This window comes from Nansenia antarctica (assembly GCF_963989245.1).
Source record: "Nansenia antarctica genome assembly, chromosome: 1".
In the NCBI taxonomy this organism is placed as follows: Eukaryota; Metazoa; Chordata; class Actinopteri; order Argentiniformes; family Microstomatidae; genus Nansenia; species Nansenia antarctica.
The window spans coordinates 88,792,258-88,816,204 of record NC_137674.1 but is presented as its reverse complement, the minus strand read 5'-3'; the positions used below and the strand labels follow the sequence as shown (position 1 = coordinate 88,816,204).

General features: G+C 43.9%; 3 protein-coding genes across 3 annotated transcripts in view; 1 reads left to right on the top strand and 2 right to left on the bottom strand.

Annotated features, from left to right (window-relative positions):
* Positions 1 to 18,886, bottom strand: part of LOC308153728 (semaphorin-5B-like) — a gene marked incomplete at both ends in the record, with an annotated part of 49,090 nt that extends 30,204 nt beyond the window's left edge. Inside the window, 2 exons of the mRNA XM_080526921.1 lie at positions 5,149 to 5,345; positions 18,651 to 18,886. Coding sequence (XP_080383047.1) covers positions 5,149 to 5,345; positions 18,651 to 18,886 — 433 coding nt within the window. The remainder of the gene's footprint in view (positions 1 to 5,148; positions 5,346 to 18,650) is intronic.
* LOC308157884 (uncharacterized protein) lies at positions 500 to 3,220 on the bottom strand. Its single transcript, XM_080531481.1, has 6 exons — positions 3,021 to 3,220; positions 2,497 to 2,643; positions 2,149 to 2,379; positions 1,679 to 1,822; positions 1,316 to 1,565; positions 500 to 1,175 (listed from the first exon to the last, which is right to left on the bottom strand). The coding sequence occupies exons 1-6, from the start codon at positions 3,192 to 3,194 to the stop codon at positions 511 to 513; spliced, it is 1,611 nt and encodes a 536-aa protein (XP_080387607.1). The 5' UTR covers positions 3,195 to 3,220; the 3' UTR covers positions 500 to 510.
* An 891-nt stretch (positions 18,887 to 19,777) lies between the features above and the next one.
* LOC308153717 (plexin-B2-like) overlaps positions 19,778 to 23,947 on the top strand; it is a gene marked incomplete at its 5' end in the record, with an annotated part of 20,087 nt that continues 15,917 nt past the window's right edge. Inside the window, 4 exons of the mRNA XM_080526910.1 lie at positions 19,778 to 19,912; positions 20,471 to 20,607; positions 21,558 to 21,649; positions 22,115 to 22,344. Of these exons, the coding sequence (XP_080383036.1) occupies positions 19,778 to 19,912; positions 20,471 to 20,607; positions 21,558 to 21,649; positions 22,115 to 22,344 (594 nt within the window). The remainder of the gene's footprint in view (positions 19,913 to 20,470; positions 20,608 to 21,557; positions 21,650 to 22,114; positions 22,345 to 23,947) is intronic.

The window sequence follows — 23,947 nt, the reverse complement described above, 5'->3', positions numbered from 1 at the left end:
GACCCTTCTGGAACAGAGATCAAGATGGAGGTTGACTGAGGAGGAGAAGAAAAATGGGGCAGAAAGTATGGTAATTTGTGGCTACTTTCTGAGGGACTATTTTACTGTGTCATGGCAGGGGCAGCTCCAGAGTGCTCTCTGACAACAGGGTTTCTGCAGGTTTCAGCAAGTTCAATTTAAGACTTTTTAAGACCTTTTTAATGCCACTTTAAATGGAATTTAAGACCGAAAAAATATATATATGCGATGGTTAGGGGATTCCACTGTACTACAATACAAGCATAGCATGTCAATCAATGAGACTCATTCAAGTTTACTTGTTTTGTTTATTGAACATAAAAGCTCTGGTTCAATAACTTAATTAAATTAAAAGTGCAATTAGTTGGTCGGAAACATCTAACAACAAATGACAACAAAATTTCCCCATTGACAACAACATTTCCCCATTGGGGACAATAAAGGTTTTCAATCAATCAATCAAAACAAAAAAAACCCATCTACTTAACACACTCACGGCATGAGCCTCAATTCTGTGGCCTTACTCTCCAGTTCTGCCTCTATTTTTTTCAAATCACACATTTTTTCTTTGTATCTCTTCCTGAGGACGTTAGACTTTGTGATGAGCTGAGCCATCAAGGTGCCGGACTTCCCCTCAGCTTGCTCAGCAAACTTGTCTGCATCCTTCTCCAGAGAATCAGATACCACTAGAAGAGTTTGCTTCTTCCTTTTCAGCTCGATGATGTGCTCTTCTGCTGCTTTTCTTTTCTGCCCTTGTGCAGCGCTTTGCCTCTTCCTCTTCTCCAGGTCTAGGTGTTCTCTGTACTTTGACCTTGCTGATCCCACCGAAGTTAGCAGCTCCTTGGTGAGAGGGACATTGGCAACCCCCCCACAAACTGCAACATAGTCACAGACCAGTCTCTGGGCAATGACAGTGTCCTCCTGAATGTTAACGGTCTCCACCTCCTTGTTAATGGAGAAGCCTCTCTCGACTGTCGCCTGCCCATGGGATAGGAGAAGAAGCTTCTGACAGAAACCCCAGAGCTCAGGGTAGGGTTGGCTGAGGTAGCCATGCAGGAACACGTCAAGCCTGGTTTCCATGGGCCGGAAGGACAGGAAGTGCTCGTTTTTAGCCTCAACAGACAGGAAGTTCCCAAACTGTTGGATAATCACATCACCTATAACAAAACAGATGAAAGGAAATATGTGAAATATTATTTACATGATTAATCCTGATTAGCAGACAGGCTTATGTCCAATTGTCCATTGGCTAATAATCAGGGACAACATTTCCAGCTTTTCTATTAACTATTCATACCAGCAGAGACACCTCCAGACAACTGCTTGTCTTGCAGTAACTTCTGCACTAGACTTTTCATTCTTCCCTGGCATCCGTCTGGGTTGGCGTACATGACTGTGGGGTCCAGACATGCCATCTGTCTCACGATGGGGTACTTCAGGGGGCTCCTGTCCTGGACTTTCTTTAGGATATTTGACATACCCGTCATGCAGTCCTTCCTAAACTCTAGGGCAGTGAGCTCCCCTACGGTCCCCTTTCTCTGGAGGTCCTGACAGATGGGTAATGTGTTTTAAATACAACTGAATGGCCTAACACAGTATTCTCTCCTGCCTGTATATGGACCATCATTTGATATAAAGTTAAGTAATACATCTAAATTACCTTGAGGGCTGCCTCAGCACCCAGGCCTATGTCGGCTTCCTTCGGGTTGACCCAGCTCTTCTGATCAGCGACATCCAGCCTGACCAGCTGCAGTGGAGTGATGTCATTGAGATGCTCCCTCTTGACGAAACGCCTCAGCACACTCTGAAAGGGTAACAAGAAAATGCATGATGATTGTAAAGCAAGTACCTTTGATAACCACATTAACCATGAAATGCATTTCTATATAGTTATTTAAAATAATATCATATCACATATGCAATATATCAATAACAGTATGATAAGTAACCTTTACTTAGCCAAAACATAATCTTTCAGTAATTTTATGTATTGACTAAGGACGAGTTTAATTAATCAAGCCACCCAGTAGCATCTGCCATTTCTCCCTGCTCACACACACATTCAGCATGCCCACACACACTCAACTTGTTTTGCTTTTGTTGTTGATTGTTCATTATTAATTTGATTACCTTGGACAAGTCAGCCAAATCTTTGCCAAGGAATGGCATGACTGGTGTGTCAGTCTGGTACTTTGTGAGAAAGGGAGTGAAGGTCCTTGAGATGGCCATGAAGAACTGTAGCTTGGGCAAGATGAGCGGATCTCCCTGGGCTGCTTCGATGGTGTCAAATGACGCTGTCCCAGGGTTTGGCAACTTTTTTGTCTTCACTGCATCCACATACTTCACCAGTGATGGCCATACCTTTAATTCCACCATGTGTATGTATTATTTTATCATGCATGTCTATTTTATCATACATTGTGCAGCACCTTGTAACTTTGTTTAGAAAGGTGCTATATAAATCAAGATTTTAATTACCTCTATAGCCCTCTCCACAACTGGCAGGTTCTCAATCCACCGATGGCCACAGAATGGTAATGGGAAGACTGAGGATTTGGTGAGGGCAATGAAGTCATCCCTCCTCGCTGGTGTATTGTGGAAAACAAAGTGCATTGCTCTCAACACCTTGGTGGGAGAGAGGAGAATGCTGAATTAGCCATCATCTCTCATGGGGAATGACACAAAGTGTGTAAGGGAGCAATACTGCAGGTCCTTCCTCACTGCCCTATCAGACTGCTCAACCAGCAGCGCTCCCCAGTAGACCACACACACACAGACACATACCAGAACTAAACTGACAGAATGACTGAACTGTACACATAATGTGTGCAGACACTTTTGATTGCATAAACCCTTAGAAAAATAACTTAGGAGTTAATAGTATGAAACATCTGTAAATTCATGCTCTCTTTAAATCCTGTCAAGTGTCCACTTGCTGTAATATTCCAATTTGCCTTGTGGGACAAATGAAAGATTACTTCTCATAGTTATAATCATCTTACCTTCTCCAGTTGCCACATGGAGAATCCACACTTGAATGCGTTGTGTAGGGTATGGAGCCCACAGCTACCCACAACAACCAGCTGGGCACCACCATACTGCTCAGCATGCTCTTGCTGTAGAAGCTCCAGAAACTTCCAGTTAACATTGGGTCCATCCATGGAGATGGACACCATGTTCCTCAGGTTCAGTCTCTCCACACACTCCTGAGAATGACATGAATATGATGAGAATAATAACAATAATAATAAATGATGATGATAATGATGACTATAATAACAATAATAATAGCATGATTGCCAATGGTTCAATGTACTTTAACATTCTGTCTGCACACATCCTCAGTTAACAAACTATAACTCATCCATCTACTCCCTCTCCCTACGCCCTTAGATACTCTCTCTCCCCACCATCCCCCCGCCCGCTCCCGCGTCCCCTCTCCCTCTCTGTGGCTCTCTATAACGTGGAAATGACTAGACTACACCGCATCATTCCCTATGGTACGCCTACTATTATACTGAATCTACATGACATTGCCAGTATCTGCCAAAATTAATGTAAAGCTAATACTTTGTCATTGACAAAATGCACTTACCTTGAAGTGTTGCAGTAAATCTTGAGCTTTAGCGTGTCCCATGAACTGCGAGCCCAGGTAACGCGACTCCACTTGATCGCCGACCCAATACCGCACGTGCACGTCGAGTTGCTTGTTTTTTGTGGCATGATTCAAACTCTCGTCAAACATTAGAACAAAAACTGACTCGTTCACATTCGCGATCAGCTCGTTTCTGACGTAAGGAGCTAATCCGAAACGTATTATGTATGACGCCTTGTCCTTTCCACAAGCAAATGTAGTGGCGATTTGGGAGTCGGGAAACATAATCCGAAAGATATCTCCAATCCCCTCGTTGGAGGAGTAGGACTGGTGCTTTACCACTGTATTGAGAACCCACACAATCTCCGATTTCAGTGTAGGTGTTCCACCAAACGTTGCTCTGAGATCGCTAGCAGTGCTGCTAGCAGCGGCAGCCGTTGTCTGGGGCGCTGAGCCCGGGGCAGACACGCAGAACTGGGAGATTCCTGGCGTCTGCTGTTGGCCTTTAGCAGCCGTTTTATGCCTCTCGCTTTTTAGGTGGCTCTCAACCGCCTTAATGCCCATGGTGCCGAGTTTGAATGTTTTCCTACACACAGTGCATCTTGCTTCTTCTGGGTAGCCGGTGGACTTAAGCCAATCGCAAAATCTTCTGTCGTCAAGCCACCTCTCGTTGAACTTGCACTTCCCCATCTCGCAGACTGGCTAATGCTAGGTAGCAAGCACTGCAGCTGACTATAACCAAAGGAACGCAAGGGGGAGGAGTCTGCGCGCTACTCAATGAAATTAAACGTTTGCTCAATAGAAAAATGCCGCGAGAAAAAGTAAAATTAAATAGTCCTGCCCCGACAATTTTAAGACGTTTGGGTAAAGTATTTAAGACCAGTTTAAGACATTTGTAATGAATTTAAGACATTTTAAGGCATTAATTTTATATACATGAATTTAAGACTTTTTAAGACTTTTTAAGGATCCGCGGAAACCCTGGACAATGCACTGGGGATAATGGACCCCTGAATAGAGCTGACAATGAAGGGAGGAAGGAGGGGTGCTCATGAGAGAGAGAGAGAGAGAGAGAGAGAGAGAGAGAGAGAGAGAGAAGGAGAGAGAGACAGAGAGAGAGAGAGAGAGAGAGAGAGAGAGAGAGAGAAAGAGAGAGACAGAGAGAGAGAGAGTGAGAGAGAGAGAATGTGTGTGTAAGAGAGAGAGAGAGAGAGAGTGAGAGAGAGAGAGAGAATGTGTGTGTAAGAGAGAGAGAGAGAGAGAGAGAGATGGATAGAGAGAGAGATACAAAGAAAAGACAGCATTTTGCTAAGGAAAAACAACGAGAGTGGCAAATTGAATCAGCAATTGGACATTTTGCAATTGGACAAAATTTCCTTTTGTTCCGTTTTTTTTTAGGGCAAAACCACAATCGCTGTGACTGAGGAAAGAGTGAGTGAAGCGCATGAGGTGGCAGAAACCTCAGAGGAGATAGGAGTGAATAACAGAAAATGTACCGTTGGGCATGGTGATAGGTGCAGGGTGAATGTGCTCACCTTGGTAAGGGACTACGGGATGCTCCTTCCTGGTACACTCCGGCGGGGGTGTGGGAGGGCTGTCAGAGTGGAGTAATGGCTGCTGGCCCAGACAGAGAGGCAGGGAGATGAACAGCAGCAGTAGTCTGAAGGGGGGGAGGGACACGGTCTCCCACAGAGACGTCGCCATGGCTACGTGGCCAACCACGCCCACACCTCTAACTGGTCCTCAGGACACACCTTGGAGAGGGAGGGAGGGAAGACAGAAGTGTCAGTCAGATTACACAGCCAATGACAGTCGATCCTAAAAGACAGCCAGCCAATCACCTCTTAGGCACAGAGTACCGAAAACTACATCTGAATCGTCAATAAAATAGATTTTAGCTTTAGGGATGTCCTACCCTGAGAGTCAGAGATATGGAAATAGAGTTCAGCGTCTCAAGCTAATACCAGAGATACTGTAGCCAACTAGTTTAAATCAATCTACGGATGATTCAAAATCTTTGAGTGACCCCAAGTCTTTGACCCCAAAGCCTCATTATTGACTATTCTGATAGATCGCCTCTTACTGACTTTCACCCTGCTCAAAAAGCTAGGGCACTTTAGATAGATGACTGTGGACAGACAGTTGAATTTGACCCTCCCAGTGCAGCTGACATAGTGCAGGTCTGGACTAAGTGGTCTACTGAACAGACCCACACAGTGATGGGAGATGACCTTAGAGAGGGTCAAAAGGTTATGGAAACAGTAGGTCAACTACTCCCCCTAACCACAACCCACACTTAAACCAATCCTGTCAGCTGTTGGGAATTTGTATTAAAATCACTAGAAGTGATAAATCATGTACTATGTGCTCATTTAAATAATATGTGAATGCGGTCAGTTGAGAACAATAGGAAGGTCACGCAAAGCCAAAAGAGAGGTTCTGTTTTTGAGCGACAAGAAGAAGACAAGCTCCTGACTAAAAGAACGTTTTATGATTCAAACTGCCTATAAATTACTTATTTTTTACCTATGTGCTAACAACCATTGTATACCTGCTGTTATGATATTCTATTTTTCTGTACTGATTTTATACTTTCATAACTAATGATTAATGATAAGTCTATTCTTCTATACTATACTTTAACTTACAAAATCAAATCCTAATATTACTGTGTAACTTCAATAGTTGTGTTTTCACAAGACATTCTGATAACAAGACATTCTGATAAGGACACTGACACAATGCTCTGCTCATACAAAGTATGATATCACCATGGGAACGAGACGCTAGCAGGACACTGCTGATAACACACAAGAGAGGAATTGAAGGCCAACGCTAACGAGAAGACTTTCTGCAGCTGCAACGGATTTGTGCTGACACTCTGGAAAACTACCAGATAGAGGGGGGGGCATCACCCAGCCCAAAATGTTTGATGAATTGTATAAAGGACTATGTACGGGGGTGAGAGGGAGGCTGGTCTGGTGGAGCTCTTGCAGTTAACTTGTTGACGGCTAGCTGAGACGGGCCTGCAGAGGTGAAACTAGATGAGACCACTTTTCCATGGAAATGATATTGCTTGCTGATGTGCTTGAATAAATATTATCTTAATGAACAGTTCAGTAGTGGTGCCTAATATTTGATTGGATCATATCATCTTAAGAAGTGATATCAAGGACGTCTCGTTGAGATTAAACGAACTCGCTTGTAAAGTGACGACTCAATTAAATCGATACTAGAGAAGTTGATCGCCTTACAAAATTGGTGACCCCGACGTGATCTTCAACGGGATGCAAGGAGGAGTGGGCGAGGCTGGATTCGGACTGAGCACTTCCACGGTACCAAGACAAAAGAGGTGAGCAGAGCCATTTAATGAAATCTGCTTAGGTAGACAATAGTATTCTAGGTGGAAGTGCTGGGTCCTGGAATCGTCAAACCCATTCTGATCTGTGTTTTTGAAGATCCGTCAAAAGTAAGGATAATCATTAATTAAATTGACATTCTATACATTATTGAACACCACTGTCTGATATTTAAGCACATCTTGTATTAACGTGTAATAAGACCCGCCGAGGTCTAAAGAAGGGACAGTAGCTAAGTCCATATTAATTAAGGGGTAACCAGGGGTAGACAGGCCCAGGCCCCAGGAAAGGACACTATAGTCCTATTAAGGGGTAGCCAGGGGTAACCATGCAGGCCCAGGCCCCAGGGGTAACCAGGGGTAATCAGGCCCAGGCCCCAGGGGTATCCAGGGGTAATCATGCAGGCCCAGGCCCCAGGGGTAACCAGGGGTAATCAGGCCCAGGCCCCGAAGGTTGAAATACCTTGCAAACCAAGTGAGGAGTGTAGGACATTGCGGATAGGGTAGCGTTCACGGCAGGACTGCAGTCCGGTGAAGGTCCTATTTAGCGTGCCTCCCCTCACAGCGGGCGCTAAAATAATTGTGGCGTTAGGATTATAAGGTTCTATCATCATTTTAGTCAAAATTGAGTTTTTTGCATAATCTGATCCATTGAGTGGTTTATTAATGTGTGGTGGTATTTTTAAAATGTTGACATTTTGAGTGGGTAATTCATAAAATACAAAGGTTCCATCTCACAAAACATAATGGAATGTAAAAACTTTGACGCTGAGTGTCTCTGAATTACCCTAAACGGAGATAGAACCTTATAATTCTAAACTCATGCAAAGGTGTTACGTAATATTGTATGTAAATCATAGATGGAATTGTTATTATTATTGTAATTATTACTATTAAAAGGGATAGTTGTATGTTATGCCTCGTTCAAGGTGTTTAAAGAAGTGTTGTGCTGCGGGTGTGACCCACCATTGAAGCGCAGACAGCAGAAAAAGAAAAAGGGAAAAAAAAGCTCACTAGGAGTGTCTCTGTTGACGCACGGTGATGTATGTCTCACGGGTTGTATAATAGTAGTATTTTTGGTGTGTTCTGATATTGACATATTGGGTGAGGGTGGTTTTGTTTAGTTGTTCAGTTTGTTTAGTATTGGTTGGCAATAATAATATTGATGATAAGGGTGGCAGCATAGCCACACGATACAGTGAACCTTCAGTAGAATGACTATCTAGATGAGCAGATAATGCAGAACACATAAGACATAGTATATAGTATACATAGTATATATTATATAAGACATAATACATAGAGGACCGACAAGATAGATACACACAGATATAATATAAGACCTTAATTAATTCAGAAGAAAGAAAAACCGACGAGACCGAGGAGAAACAGGCCGTCGGACATGGGAGTGATTGATAGATTGTCAAGGTGGCCTGAAGCATACGTGTAAACGGGAGGATGCCGCATCTGTAATAAAGTGCCTCTTAAAGGAATTCATACCACGGTTTAGTTTCCCTACAATAATACGCTTTGATAATGGGTCACATATAAAATAAAATAAAAGTCCATATGGCTGCAATTGAGACAGCAATGGGGATTAAGCATCGATTTGGTTCAGTCTACCACCCCCAGTAGTCACAGGGTTAGGGTTAGGTTGAGAGGGATAACCAATCTATTAAAAGAAAGTTGGCCGACATGATACAGAGACAGAGGGAGGGGGCTTGAACCCCCTCTCCATGAAAATGAATATATGTCAAAACTCTTAACTAATCTCAATCGAGTTTTCTCTTCACAGGAACTGAATGCTGCGGAGAAAGCAGACAACGGCAAAACAGACTCCTATTTTAGACCCAGGCGACGTGGTGGACAAGACCGTGGGAGGTATATTGACCACCTCACACGCTGTCAGAGTCGAAGGTAAACCGGGTACAGGGTGGCCTCCTGTCACACTGTACCAAAGCAGACCCACCACATGTATACAATTTTCTAATTCCTGGCGGCTCAGCATGCACCTCAATGGTGACGTTTACTGGGGTCCCAGGGGGGGGGGTTTGGGTTCCGAGAAGCATTTCATGACATCAATTAAATGTGGAAAGTAACACAACAAGTGGACTATTAATCCATGATATTAGCGAACACCTGCCTGTCTTTTCATTTTATGAATGTAATTATAGAAAGAGGAGGGAGTTAAAGGAAATGACATACAAGACAGTAGAACTGAGGAATCCATATCTGCTTTTAGAAATGAGTTATTAAAATGGAATTAGAAGAGTATATATGAAGAATCAGATGTGGACAAAGCGTATGGGTTATTCCTAGAAACATTTAAAGTTCTATATGACAAAAACTGCCCACTAAAACAATGTAGCAATAAGAATAAATATTCTGAAAATCTGTGGATGTCCAGGGGCATTCAAAATGCATACAAGAAAAAGTATACTCTATAAAGTGTATGTATAAAGCATGAAACAAAGGAGGCAGGGGTTACATATAATAAATACAAAAAAACAAACTAATTAGTATTATGAGAATATGTAAGAAAGATATTTATACCAGATTATTAGATGAGAATAAACAAATGTATGAACAAACCTTCAACAGATAAACACCTCTTCACCAATTACAGACCGGTATCCTTATTATAACAGTTAGGGTTAGGGTTAGAAAAACTATATGATGAAAGACTGGCCAATTTCATTGAAAAACATCAACTACTAATGGATAGTCAGTATGGTTTTAGAACAGCTAGATCTACTGCCATGGCATTAATGGAGCTAGTAGAAGCAAATAACAACTTGTACAGAGAGAAAGAAATATGCATTGGGCATATTCATTGACCTTAAAAAAGCATTCGACACAATAGATCATGAGATTCTACTTTTTAAAAAAAAAAAAAAGGACAGGTATGGTGTCAGAGGGGTCGCACTTGAATGGCTTAAAAGCTATATTAGTAATAGACAGCAATTTGTTCAAATAGGCCAGAACAAATCAAGGTGCTTAAATATTACCTGTGGTGCCCACAGGGGTCGAATTGGTTGTCTTGGCAGATGACAGAAATATGTTATGTTATGGGGAAGATCTGCAGCAGCTTTTAAAGGTGGCAAAGAAGGAATTGTACAAATTAAAATGCTGGGTTGAGACAAACAAGCTATCATTAAATCTGAATAAAACCAAATTCATGCTATTTGGAAATTGCAATATAAATACAGACCTCCATCTGGAAATTGAAAATGTCTAAATCAATAGAGTATATGAAATCAAGTTTTTGGGTGTCTTAAATAGACCACAAACTCTGCTGGAAACAAAGTGAAAATATCTGTGCACAAAGATTGCGAGAAGCTTGGGACTTCTGGGTAAAATTAAATACATCTTAAATCAGAAATCACTATACACTCTATATTGCATACTCATTGTACCCTATCTGTCATATTGTGTTGAAGTTTGGGGAAATACAAACCAACCTAGAAAAGATATGCACATTGCAAAAAAGAGCTATAAGAATTGTACTTCATGCTGGGTATAGAGGTCATACCAATTATTAATAAAATAAAATAAAAGTCAAACTCTGAAATGTTGAGAATTGGTTAAATTCAGAGCTGCACGATTCATGTTTAAAGTAACACAAAATAAGGTCGCTGGCAACTTACTAAAATTGTTTTGTTCATGAGCAGAGATAGGGGTTGTAGTCTAGGAGGGAAATTGAATGAAGAACAGCCTGTTGTCTGTGCAGCGCTCAGGGGCAGGTGCATCTCAGTTTGTGGGGTGTCCATTTTGAATGGCCTTGATGTAACAATGAAAACAAGTAATACTATTGAGTGGTTTGGAGGGATATAGGTTGGAGGAGCTTGAGAATGACGTGAACTGGTATTTTTGTGGACATTTGGTTCCTGGTTAGCTATAGTGGATAGCCATATTATTATAGATATTGATAGATAATCTATTGCGTAAAGGTATGATATTGTGGGGAAGGGGCAGGACCAGGTGGCTTTTGTTTCTTTCTGTCTTTTATCGAACAGGGCAATTGCCGACTGTTGCTTCCATGTCGAGGAAGATATATTTTATTTCAATTTATATCTTATTTTATTTGTATTTTTATTTATTTTTGGGGGTTTGTTTATTGTTGTTGAAGATTTGTGTGTTTTTGTGGTTGAAATGTTCGAGATAAATGGAGAAGCAAATCAAATCAAATTAAAATGTTTGGTACAACTGGGTTAACTACACAATATCCACCATTTATAAGGTAACATGTTTAGTCTGCTTGAAACAACCAAGAGAGAGTACACTGTTTCTCCCCCTACAAGCCTGATAATTGTTCAAATTCTCCAGTAGAGATGGGACGAGGGGGAGAACATACTGCCCCGGTATGAATAGAACTAAAGGCCCCATGATATATGAGGGACATCACCCTTTACACTTAGAAAAAGCCTACGACTGCCTTAACAGGACGGGAAAGGGGGGCGACGTGGGACGCCTTAATGCTACGCACTTCTGCAATATGTTCATGAGTGCATGGTCAAGACAGGGAAACATTTGTGAACAGGACTTTACTTGCGCATGTTGGCGGGGGGGTTCAAGGATACCAAACAAGGGCTGTGTTTAGGCCTCTGTTTTTATACTTGTTAATCATCTTATTTTTTGTGATTTTTTTAGTCCTTTTGGTGTGCTGCACATTTTCATTTCCTTTTCGGCGGTGTTCCATGGGTAGGCTCCTTTAAATGTTATACATCTATGTTTTGCATTTGTTTTGATCTTTGTTTTCATAAATATACATATTCCTCTGAGTTCGTAATTAGTCTGTCTAACTTGGAACAGCCTCTGGATAAAGTCTGGAAGCATCTTATATATATATTTTTTACTTTGTAGAATTACTTGTGCCATTTTGAAGTCCACCAATTCTTTAAATTTGAGATCATAGGGGTTTATGAATAATTTGTTAGTTGGGTCTTGATAGGCAGCTCTGTTTATTTACGGTAATAGCATTCTACTTACTATTTTACTCCCAATTTCATTGGTAAAAATGTTATCTATTAAAGGAGCACTGTTAATTGTTATTCTAGTCGGTTTTAAGATTGTAGGAAATACACATATACTGTACATTGTGTCCATGATGTCTGTAACATTTTTTTTTTTGTGTTCATTTGGGTTCAACAAATCTATATTTAAGTCCCCTCATACAAAGACCGTCTTTCTGTCATTTAGTTTATCATACATATCAACCATCATATCTTTGAATGTGTCAAGACAGGATCCTGGAGTTCTATATACAAAGTGTATTATTATGGTCTTAGAGTTCTCCTTATTTTATTTCTACAGTGACACAATCCATAATGTTTTCTATTGTTATTGACATATGTTTTACTATTTTACAGTCACAGTCATTATTTACATACAAGGCAACTCCTACTCCTTTCTTGTTTGTTCTGTTGGAGGTAAATAGTTCATAGTCCTCAAGTTCCACATCGGCTTCTTTTTCTTTACTGAGCCATGTCTCCGATACAGCAATGATGCTGAACTTGGTGAACTGTCTCAAATAGTCATTCGTTTTCTTAAAGTTTCTATAAAGACTTCTACTGCTGAAGTGTATTGTTGATAAAATACCATCCAATATTATATTACTTTTGAATTGTTCCTCTGTGTAATAGTCACAGTTGCAGACGGTTATTATTGTTGTAGAAGTGGTTCGATGTTATTATTGTTGTAGAAGTGGTCGATGTTGTTCTCAATGTCATACATTTTGTGCTCTGTAAAGTCAAAAGTTTTCAAAGTTAAACTCTTCATAGTTTTTAGGTGCAGCTGGATTATAATCCACACAGTCCAGTGATCCCATTTCTCGAAACTCATCATCATTTATATCGTTTAGTGGAAATGAATAATCCTTGTCCATTCCCATTTTGTCAGTCATTGTCTGTTCAAGTATTTCCACTCAGATTTGAGTCAATTGTCTGTTCAGGTATTTCACAGTCATTATTTGTTCTCTCACCATAATCCCTTTGGAGGTTTCAGGAGATCCATTGGGCCTAATCATCACTTTACAGTTTCTTGTCTAAATGCCTTGCAATTTGTTTTGCTTCCTTAGAATGCGTGACTGCCAGGCAATTTCAGTAAACCTGTAGCAGACATGTTTGGAAAGGTGGGGGCTCACCCCATAGATATCTGCTTTTAGATTAGAGGCACCGCTGAAGGGACGCTCGAAAGCCGACACAGACGAAGAAAAAGGAAATTATGCTGCAGATGCAGCCGCTAAATCAGGAGGGGGTGGCTGTGATGCAGGAGGTAGTAGAGCCGCCATCTAATGATCGCAAGGTTGGCAGATCGGCGGTTCGAGCCCCGGCAGGCCACATGTCAGAGTGTCCTTGGGCAAGACACTGAAACCCGAATTGCTCCCAGGGCCGGCGCCTTGTATGGCAGCTTGCCACCATTGGTGTGTGAATGTGTGTGTTGGTGAATGAGAAGCCATTGAAGCGCTTTTGGATAAAGGCGGTATGTAAGCGCAGTCCATTGATATGTCCCCAGAGAACATCAGCTGGTCTCAATCCAGCTAGACAAACCTAAATGCTCTGTACAGACTATAGATGACATACAGGGGGCCGCCTCTCCCCAAGAAAGGTCAGTGTGGGTAACAAGGGGGGTGACGCAAAGCATGACGGAAGAATAGTGGCCCGTGCAGGTCTAATTAATGTTATTGGTGCTGAGGCACATTTGGTAGATGGTGATGAGGATGTTTAAAAGAGGTGTATGCAAACGCTGGAGTTAACAATGTTATTGGAGAGTGGTTCGAATCTGTTTTTGGTAAATGGAAAAATCTGGCTATGTCTATGCTCTCTGCCCTCCTCATCTCTGCCACAGTGCTGATCCTGTTTGGCTGCTGCATTGTCCCTTGCATTAGAGGCCTGGCACAGCGACTGATTACTACGGCCCTAACCAAGGTTGATGCTGGAACACAGATGCACTTACAAATGCTTATTGCTGAGCAGCAGCAGTCACTGTTGGAGGGTGAGGAGATGGATCATGATACAGGAGTTGAAGATATGTTGTAATTATGGAGTTTTGTGAAGGAATGGTGTAAATAAAGGCATTTGCGGTCTACGACCCATCTCACCTTTCTGGCTACAAATTCTCTGTAATGGTCATAATTTTGTTTTAATGACCAAAGGGGGGATTTGTTGGGAATTTGTATTAAAATCACTAGAAGTGATAAATCATGTACTATGTGCTCATTTAAATAATATGTGAATGCGGTCAGTTGAGAACAATAGGAAGGTCACGCAAAGCCAAAAGAGAGGTTCTGTTTTTGAGCGACAAGAAGAAGACAAGCTCCTGACTAAAAGAACGTTTTATGATTCAAACTGCCTATAAATTACTTATTTTTTACCTATGTGCTAACAACCATTGTATACCTGCTGTTATGATATTCTATTTTTCTGTACTGATTTTATACTTTCATAACTAATGATTAATGATAAGTCTATTCTTCTATACTATACTTTAACTTACAAAATCAAATCCTAATATTACTGTGTAACTTCAATAGTTGTGTTTTCACAAGACATTCTGATAACAAGACATTCTGATAAGGACACTGACACAATGCTCTGCTCATACAAAGTATGATATCACCATGGGAACGAGACGCTAGCAGGACACTGCTGATAACACACAAGAGAGGAATTGAAGGCCAACGCTAACGAGAAGACTTTCTGCAGCTGCAACGGATTTGTGCTGACACTCTGGAAAACTACCAGATAGAGGGGGGGGCATCACCCAGCCCAAAATGTTTGATGAATTGTATAAAGGACTATGTACGGGGGTGAGAGGGAGGCTGGTCTGGTGGAGCTCTTGCAGTTAACTTGTTGACGGCTAGCTGAGACTGGCCTGCAGAGGTGAAACTAGATGAGACCACTTTTCCATGGAAATGATATTGCTTGCTGATGTGCTTGAATAAATATTATCTTAATGAACAGTTCAGTAGTGGTGCCTAATATTTGATTGGATCATATCATCTTAAGAAGTGATATCAAGGACGTCTCGTTGAGATTAAACGAACTCGCTTGTAAAGTGACGACTCAATTAAATCGATACTAGAGAAGTTGATCGCCTTACACAGCACTGATAACCACAAACCATTTGTTCAAATAGAGACAGGCAGAGGTTAAGGAAACGTTGGGTGGCCAATCTCCATGCTCTTCTTAACTTCTTCACATACCTCATTTCATACATCATTTCTGCCATTAGGACAAGGTGAGATAGGGTTATTCAGCAGGGCCTCTGTACAGCGTGGGACCCCTACACATGCGGTCACTCGGCGTTTCTACAAACCAAGCTAACTACCTAGCCCACAATTACACTTTAGCTACACCTGACTCAGCCAGCTAAAAGCCATAATGTTATATTCCAGAAAACAAAACCAATTCTCTAGCAAACTAACACGGGCCATATTCAAGTGATGGTGTTACTAACTAGCTAACTAACTAAACATGATGCACATTCGTTCTTTCACCGCAGTCAGAAAAGCGAGTGCTAACTAGCCTATACACCTTTGAGCCCCGGAAACGCACTATATAAAAACAATGAATTATTATTATTATTATTATACTACATGAACTCATATTTCAGCAAACGAAATCAAGCTTCTGAAACCCTCTTGCATCGACTGAATTCACTTGTTAGCTATATTAGCTAGCTACATAGATCATGTCACTGCTGAGGTTAACAAGGGGGCAAACGGCAAAATTATTACACAATTGAACATTAAACTCTGACAAATAAAATTATTAACTCACCTTAATTCGCACTCCTGATATTCTTTATATTCGTTATATTCTTGATAATTTTGATACTTTCATCACATACGTTCATCACGACCCACGACTGAATTCAGCAGCATCTAATTGTTAATTAGAATCAGGTGTGGAGAAAGGCTGCTGGATGCACAGGTTGACAAACGGAATTTTGCAGGGGCAGTGTTCTGCGCATGTGCAACAACCGGAAACGTTTTTGACAAGTTGAGTGATCTCATCATTCTGATTTGAGTGGACTATTTTAATTTCACAGACAGGTTGAATGGATTAAAACTTAACATGTCTAGTTGTCTCAACTTTTTGGCAAAATTTAGTTGACCTGACTCACAAAAATGTGTTAAAGGAACTAAAATCCAAAATGTTTTTTTTACAGTGATGACATGCATTTTTTGTCCTGGGACACACCAATTGAATTATTATTAACTAATTAATAATGTAAAATATATAATAGGATAATTCATTATTATACTTGAATTATTCCAATTGGAACAAGATCGCCTGACTGTCTTAAGACATTGATATTCAGTTGTCTTCAAGACACAGAAAATATGGCTCTTATGCTCCATGTCTTAAGTGAGTGAATGAGTGCATGTCTTCAGGTTAGGTCTTAAGACGACTTAAGACATCTTGACAGACAAAATGTCTTATTTTGGTTAATTAAGACATCTTAACCCTTGTGTGGTGTTCACTTTTTGGACCCTTTCGTACTCTTCGGGTCAAGTTGACCCGGGACATCATTGGGGTTTTGAAAGCACTTTTCCTGACACGGTGCTCCTAGTCCCAATGGTGACCCGTACAAGGGAGTATGCTCAGGGTGCAAGATAGCCCCAAAATAGCCCATAATATTAAAGAGCGCCTCCTGTGGGCACAAACAGGTACTGTACCCATTAATGCACAATAGGTACTGTGTTCACATTCAAAAGTGTATATTTTGTTCTGGTGGACCTAGGGGGCTGCCCTTTGGAGGGGCTGGAGCAGAAGGTGCCTAATTATAACCCTCAAAGTGTCAGACCCCTGGGAATAGGTGGGGCCGAACGGCAGCATGATGAGTAGAGGCGTTTTTACGCACATGATGCTCCTAACTTCCACTAAACAAAATCCACTATAATAAAGACTTGGTTGTCATAAATCATACTTATCTAGGAAAAATGTAAATGAAACAATGTTTTTATTGATGTTTATTATTTTGAACTTATATTCTCAATTGATTTTCAAAGCATTATAATCAAAGCTGTAAAAAATACAGGTGATGAACAAGAATAATGCTACAAATGCTGAAACACAAAACATGTGGAATGTACACTGTTTTAGTCACTGAAATAACACTGGTTACAATTGTGTGTGCATGGGCATGTCTGTCTACACAACACATGAAGTACAGCATTTGACAGTATGTGTAAAACAAATGTACTTTTTGCAGTTGCTGCATGTGGTCCCTGTCTTTGTGTCCTTTGAGGGTCCACACACCTCGCAGCGCTTCCTCTTTTTGCCATGGGCTGCAGTCTAGAATAATGAAAAGACTTAGTTCAGGATTTTTTTTCCACCACGTCTCCTAATACTCTAAATCACTCACACACACACACACACACACACACACACACACACACACACACACACACACACACACACACACATATTTACATTTACATTAAAAATGTTGGCATTTAGCAGACGCCTTACTTCAAAGCGTTTACCAAAGCGATCAATACATTTGACTAAGCAAGTGAATCAACACAGACACACACACACACACACACACACACACACACACACAAACAACCGCAACAGGACACTTACCTCAGGCACTGGAGATTGTGGTTGTGTGGGTTGTGCAGGTGGAGCATCTGTAATCCTCCTCACTATGGCTAGAGAAGTTGGGGTCCTGGGCATATGTTGTCTCCTTTGGATATGCGGTGTCACCAGTGCCATACCTAGCTCCTCAAGGAAAAGACGTCGTCTTTGGAGCTTCCTTTGGTTCCAGTCTGGGTTGACTGCCATCCAGATTGAAAATGCATTGTAGGCTGAAACATCCAGGATGTTGAAGAAGATCACGAGAGGCCACCGTAGAGTTCTTCTTTGGCAGCTGTAGCAGGCCAGCAGCTTGTCCAGATTCAGATTCAGATTCAGATAACGTTTATTGCCATTATGCATACACATATAGGAATTTGCTTCGACATTACAGTAAGTGCGTTTATACTTTTTTCACGTGTCAAAAAACAGGACAACACAGGACAGACAACAGTGCATTGGATAGTGCAATATAAAGTGCAGTGCAGAGTTTTTACAGTGAGTCCAGTGCATATTCAGTCCTGGGCAGACTTGGGGGCGGGGGGGAGGGGGAAGCCAGAGTCATTTATCAGCCTGGCGGCTGAGGGGTAGAAACTGAGCCTGTGGCGGGCCTTCAACCTCCAGGTTGTCTACTCCACCTTTGGTGGCGTTTTAGTCAAGTATGACCTCTGGCTTACGGTCCTCCCGGCCACTGATTCTTCCATCCCTATGTAGAGTGCTCATGAGCATCACATTCTTGCCCTTTTTTGGTATGTAAGACACCAGGGTAGTGTTGGCTGTAAACACAAAGTTGGAGGAATGGACTGGCCTGTTCTTCACATTTAGAAACTGGGGTGGGAGCTCCGTCTTGTTTTTTCGGACTGTTCCAACCATTGTCACCTTTCGTTTGAGAAGTTCCTGTACCAGGCTGTAGGATGTAAAGAAATTATCACAGGTGATGTTATGGCCACTGAGGCCCTGTGACATATCCAACACCACCCGTGTCCCCTGGTTTCTCTCAGGGGCTCCTCCCTCTGGCTTCCCTGTATAAATTTGCATGTTCCATGCATACGATGAAACGGCATCACAGGCAACCCAGATTTTTATTCCGTACCTTGCTGGTTTGGAGGGCATATACTGCCTGAAGGGGCAACGACCTCTAAACCCCACAAGCCGTTCATCCACAGTTAGATTGGGCCCAGGGTTGTAAAGAAGTGGAAGCCGGTCCACCCACTTGTCCCACACCGTGCGGATTGCAGCCAACTTGTCCCTACGCCGTCTAACAGGTCTTGATTCCCGGTCATCAAACCTGATGACCCTCGAGTAGATATTGAAGCTCTCCAGAGACATTGTGGCTCTAAAAATTGCTCTCCCTGTCTCCACATCCCACAGACTTTCAGTCGACTCCCCTCTTGACCTATAGACACCTGCTAGGATGAGGATCCCAAAATAGGCCTGTAAGTGTGTGTTGTCCATTTCTTTCCACTCCTCCCCGAAAACACGTCTCCCCTCAAGGTTGGTCATATCAAGAATTATTTTCTGAATTGAATCAGTAATCAGCAGCTCAAAGGATGACTTGATATCATCAACATGAGTCACTGCCAATCGTGTGGGCCCTGGTACCATCCTTATAATGTTAGCAGCTGAGCGGGGGGGCTCTCTCATTGGGGATTAATTAATTAATTAATGGGATGAAGACCATTCAATTTGGCCATTCTTGGACAAATATGTGTGGGCTCCTGCAGTGGCTGGCTGTGGGGCTCCTGCAGTGGCTGGCTGTGGGGCTCCTGCAGTGGCTGGCTGTGGGGCTCCTGCAGTGGCTGGCTGCGGGGCTCTTCCAGTGGCTGGCTGCGGGGCTCTTCCAGTGGCTGGCTGTGGGGCTCTTCCAGTGGCTGGCAGTGGGGCTCTTCCAGTGGCTGGCTGTGGGGCTCTTCCAGTGGCTGGCTGTGGGGCTCTTCCAGTGGCTGGCTGCGGGGCTCTTCCAGTGGCTGGCTGCGGGGCTCTTCCAGTGGCTGGCTGTGGGGCTCCTGCAGTGGCTGGCTGTGGGGCTCCTGCAGTGGCTGGCTGTGGGGCTCTTCCAGTGGCTGGCTGTGGGGCTCTTCCAGTGGCTGGCTGTGGGGATCCTTCTGCTGCATGCTCAGAGTGAAACTCATCTCCAAATTCACTTTCAGAATCAGAATACTCTGAATTAATTTCTGCATTATCCTCATCTGAAACATCCTCCCCCCCTTCAACTTCACTATGTTGCTCACTCTCTTCAAATATTATCTCCACGGCCCTCTGAACACTGTATCTTTTCTTCATGTTGCTGGTACTGTCGGACTGCTGCCTTCAGGATGGCACAGAACCAACGCCCTGCTGGATGACATAAAGATGGTGACAGTCACACTGTAATCTAGACACTGCTGATGGAGGGAGGGAGGGGCTTGGTCTCCATGGAGACACTGTCTGATGGAGGGAGGGAGGGGCCTGGTCTCCATGGAGACGCTCTCTGAAGGAGATCTGTTCACAGATCAGTGGATCTGTGTGTCTTTATGTTTTTGTTTTGTTTTGACAGCAGCCTTCGTCCGCTCTGACTAATGAGCACTCTGACACAATGTGTCTCCCTCCCTCTCCACTCCCTCCTCCCTCCCTCTCTCCCTCTCCCTCCCTCCTCCCTCCTCCCTCTCCACCCCCTCCCTCCCTCTCCCCTCCCTCCTTCCTTCCTTCCTTCCTTCCCTCCCTCTCCACTCTCTCCCTCCCTCTCCACTCCCTCCTCTTTCCCTCTCCACTCCCTCCCTTCTCCCTCCCTCCTTCCCTCCCTTCCTACCCCCACTCCCTCCCTCCCTCCCCACTCCCTCCCTCCCTCCCTCCCCACTCCCTCCCTCCCTCGCTCCCTACCCTCCCTCCTCCCTCCTCTCTCCCCCCTTCCCTCCTCCCCCCCCCCTCCTACAGATAAAGTTTGGTAATGGAGAGTGGGTGGTGGGGCCGGTCTACTATGAGCAGAAGTACGAGATTCCTCTGGCCATCATCATCCTTGCCGTCCTCATCCCCATGCTGCTCTTCATCGCCGTGTCTGTCTACTGCTACAGGTAACCTACACCTCCCAGCATGCACCTCTCTCACTGCTACACCTCCCAGCATGCACCTCTCTCACTGCTACACCTCCCAGCATGCACCTCTCTCACACTGCTACCTCCCAGCATGCACCTCTCTCACTGCTACCTCCCAGCATGCACCTCTCACACTGCTACCTCCCAGCATGCACCTCTCACATTGCTACCTCCCAGCATGCACCTCTCTCACACTGCTACAGGTAAACTACACCTCCCAGCATGCACCTCTCACACTGCTACAGGTAAACTACTACACCTCCCAGCATGCACCTCTCTCACTGCTATCTCCCAGCATGCACCTCTCTCACTGCTACAGGTAACCTACACCTCCCAGCATGCACCTCACACACTGCTATCTCCCAGCATGCACCTCGCACACTGCTATCTCCCAGCATGCACCTCACACTGCTACAGGTAAACAACTACACCTCCCAGCATGCACCCCTCTCACTGCTATCTCCCAGCATGCACCTCTCTCACTGCTATCTCTCAGCATGCACCTCTCTCACACTGCTACAGGTAGGCAACTACAACACCCAGCATGCGCCTCTCATTAAGTAGTCAGTTGCTGTACTGGGTATTGAACAAAACTGTCTGTGTGTGTGTGTGTGTGTGTGTGTCTGTGGCGTGTGTCTGTGTGTGTGTGTGTGTGTGTGTGTGTGTGTGTGGCGTGTGTCTGTGTGTGTGTGTGTGTGTGTGTGTGTGCGTCTCTGTGTCTGTGTGTGTGTGTGTGTGTGTGCGTCTCTGTGTCTGTGTGTGTGTGTGTGTGTGTGTCTGTGTCTGTGTCTGTGTCTGTGTCTGTGTCTGTGTGTCTGTGTCTGTGTCTGTGTCTGTGTCTGTGTGTCTGTGTCTGTGTCTGTGTCTGTGTCTGTGTGTCTGTGTCTGTGTCTGTGTGTGTGTGTGTGTGTGTGTGTGTGTGTGTGTAGGAGGAAGAGCCAGCAGGCAGAGAGGGAGTATGAGAAGCAGCTGGAGAACCTGGAGGAGAGCGTACGGGACCGCTGCAAGAAGGAGTTCACAGGTCTGAACACACACACACACACACACACACACACACACACAGGAACACACACACGTACACACACACACACACACACACACGCACGCACACACACACACACACACACACATTCTCTCGATAGATAGGTACTTTATTGATCCCAGAGGGGTAATTGAAACATTACAGCAGCTCAGACCACAAAACAACAACAACAACATAAACTAACAACTGAATAATAGGCTAAAATAAAATAGATCAAAATACAAAATAAAGACATTAACAATAGACCTAAAACTAAACACTTCCTGTTGTTGTTATTGTTGTTGTTGCTAAAATAAAACAGATAAAAATACAAAATAAAGATAATACACCAATGAACACAACAATAGACCTGAAACTAAACACTTCCTGTTGTTGTCTTCCATGGTTGTTGTGGTTGTTGTCATGGTTTTCGTGTTTGCCGTGGTTGCGGTGCCGTCCAACCAGACCTCATGATAGAGATGGAGGACCACACCAGCGACCTGAGCGAGGCGCGGATCCCCTTCCTGGACTACAAGACGTACACAGACCGGGTCTTCTTCCTGCCCTCCAAGGACAGCGCCAACGACGTGATGATCACGGGCAAGCTGGACATCCCAGAACACCGCAGGGCCGTGGTGGGCCAGGCGCTCAACCAGTTCTCCAACCTGCTCAACAGCAAGACCTTCCTCATCAACGTAAGTGGCTGTGTGTGTCTGTCTGTCTGTCTGTCTGTCTGTCTCCAACCTGCTCAACAGCAAGACCTTCCTCATCAATGTAAGTGGCTGTGTCTGGCTGTCTGTGTGTCTGTCTGTCTGCCTGTCTGCCTGTCTGTCTGTCTGGCTGGCTGTCTGTCTGTCTGTCTCCAACCTGCTCAACAGCAAGACCTTCCTCATCAATGTAGGTGGCTGTCTGCCTGCCTGCCTGCCTGCCTGTCTGTCTGTCTGTCTGTCTGTCTATCTGTCTCCAACCTGCTCAACTCATCAATGTAAGGGTTAGGGTTGTCTGTCTGGCTGGGTGTCTGTCTGTCTGTCTGCTCAACAGCAAGACTGTTACGCCCTACCCCCTGGTGGTAGGAGGCCGCCGGCATAACATATGACAGTGAGCGTGCAAATGAAGTAGACCAGTGACAACCAGGCATCCGTTAAACAATAATAATTTATTTGTTTAACCCACGGTACAGAGACGAGACACAACACAGAACCCAACCCCCTGATCTATGCAGCGACCACTAAAGGAAAAGCCCCAGAAAACTAAATCTAACTATAAAAGAAAACAACCCCAGAACTAACCCCCTAGCCTAACCCCCATAGCCGGTGCCGTAGCACCTAACAAAATACAAGGGTTAGTGTCGCCGCACTAGCTGATGTTACTAATACAGTGGTTGATCTACGTGTGGTGTAGGACACAGATGTATACCTGCAGGTATCTTACTAAGTGCCCTACCTCTCGAACTCTGTACCCGGCTAAAAGAAAATGAAAGAGAACAACAAAAAGGTTACAACAAGGCATCAAACAAAACTATAGCCAGCAACATAAATCATATACCAAATATTGAGAGCTGCCACCTCTCTTGAGGAACAGAACAAACTAACTTATATAGAGTAAGGTGTGGTGAACTTGATTGAATAATTGATGGATGATCCCAGCTGCCAGGCATCTCACTGATTGCTCCAGCAGGAGGGACACACTGAAACAAAATAATTAAGACAACACAACAACACACCACAGGTCCAACAGAAAAAGACCCCACCACCCGTAACAAAGACCTTCCTGATTAATGTAAGGGTTAGGGTTGTCTGGCGGGCGGGCGGGCGGGCGGGCTGTCTGTCTGTCTGGCTGTCTGTCTGCCTGCCTGTCTGTCTGGCGGTCTGTCTGTCTGTCTGCCTGCCTGTCTGGCGGTCTGTCTGTCTGTCTGGCTGTCTGGCTGGGGGGCTGGCTGGCTGTCTGGCTCTCTGGTTGGCTGTCTGTCTTTCTGTCTGTCTGTCTGCCTGTCTGGCTCTCTGGTTGGCTGTCTGTCTGGCTGTCTGGCTGTCTGTTTGTCCGTCCGTCCGTCTGTCTAGTCTGTCTGACTATATATCTAAAGTAAACCTACTCTCCTCTCTTCTCTTCTCTGTGTGCGTGTGCGTTCATGTGTGTGTGTGTGTGTGTGTGTGCGTTCGTGTCTGTGTGTGTGTGTGTGTGTGTGTGCGTCCGTGTGTGTGTGCGTCCGTGTGTGTGTGCGTCCGTGTGTGTGTGCGTCCGTGTGTGTGTGTGTGTGCGTTCCTGTGTGTGTGTAGTTCATCAAGACCCTGGAGGGGC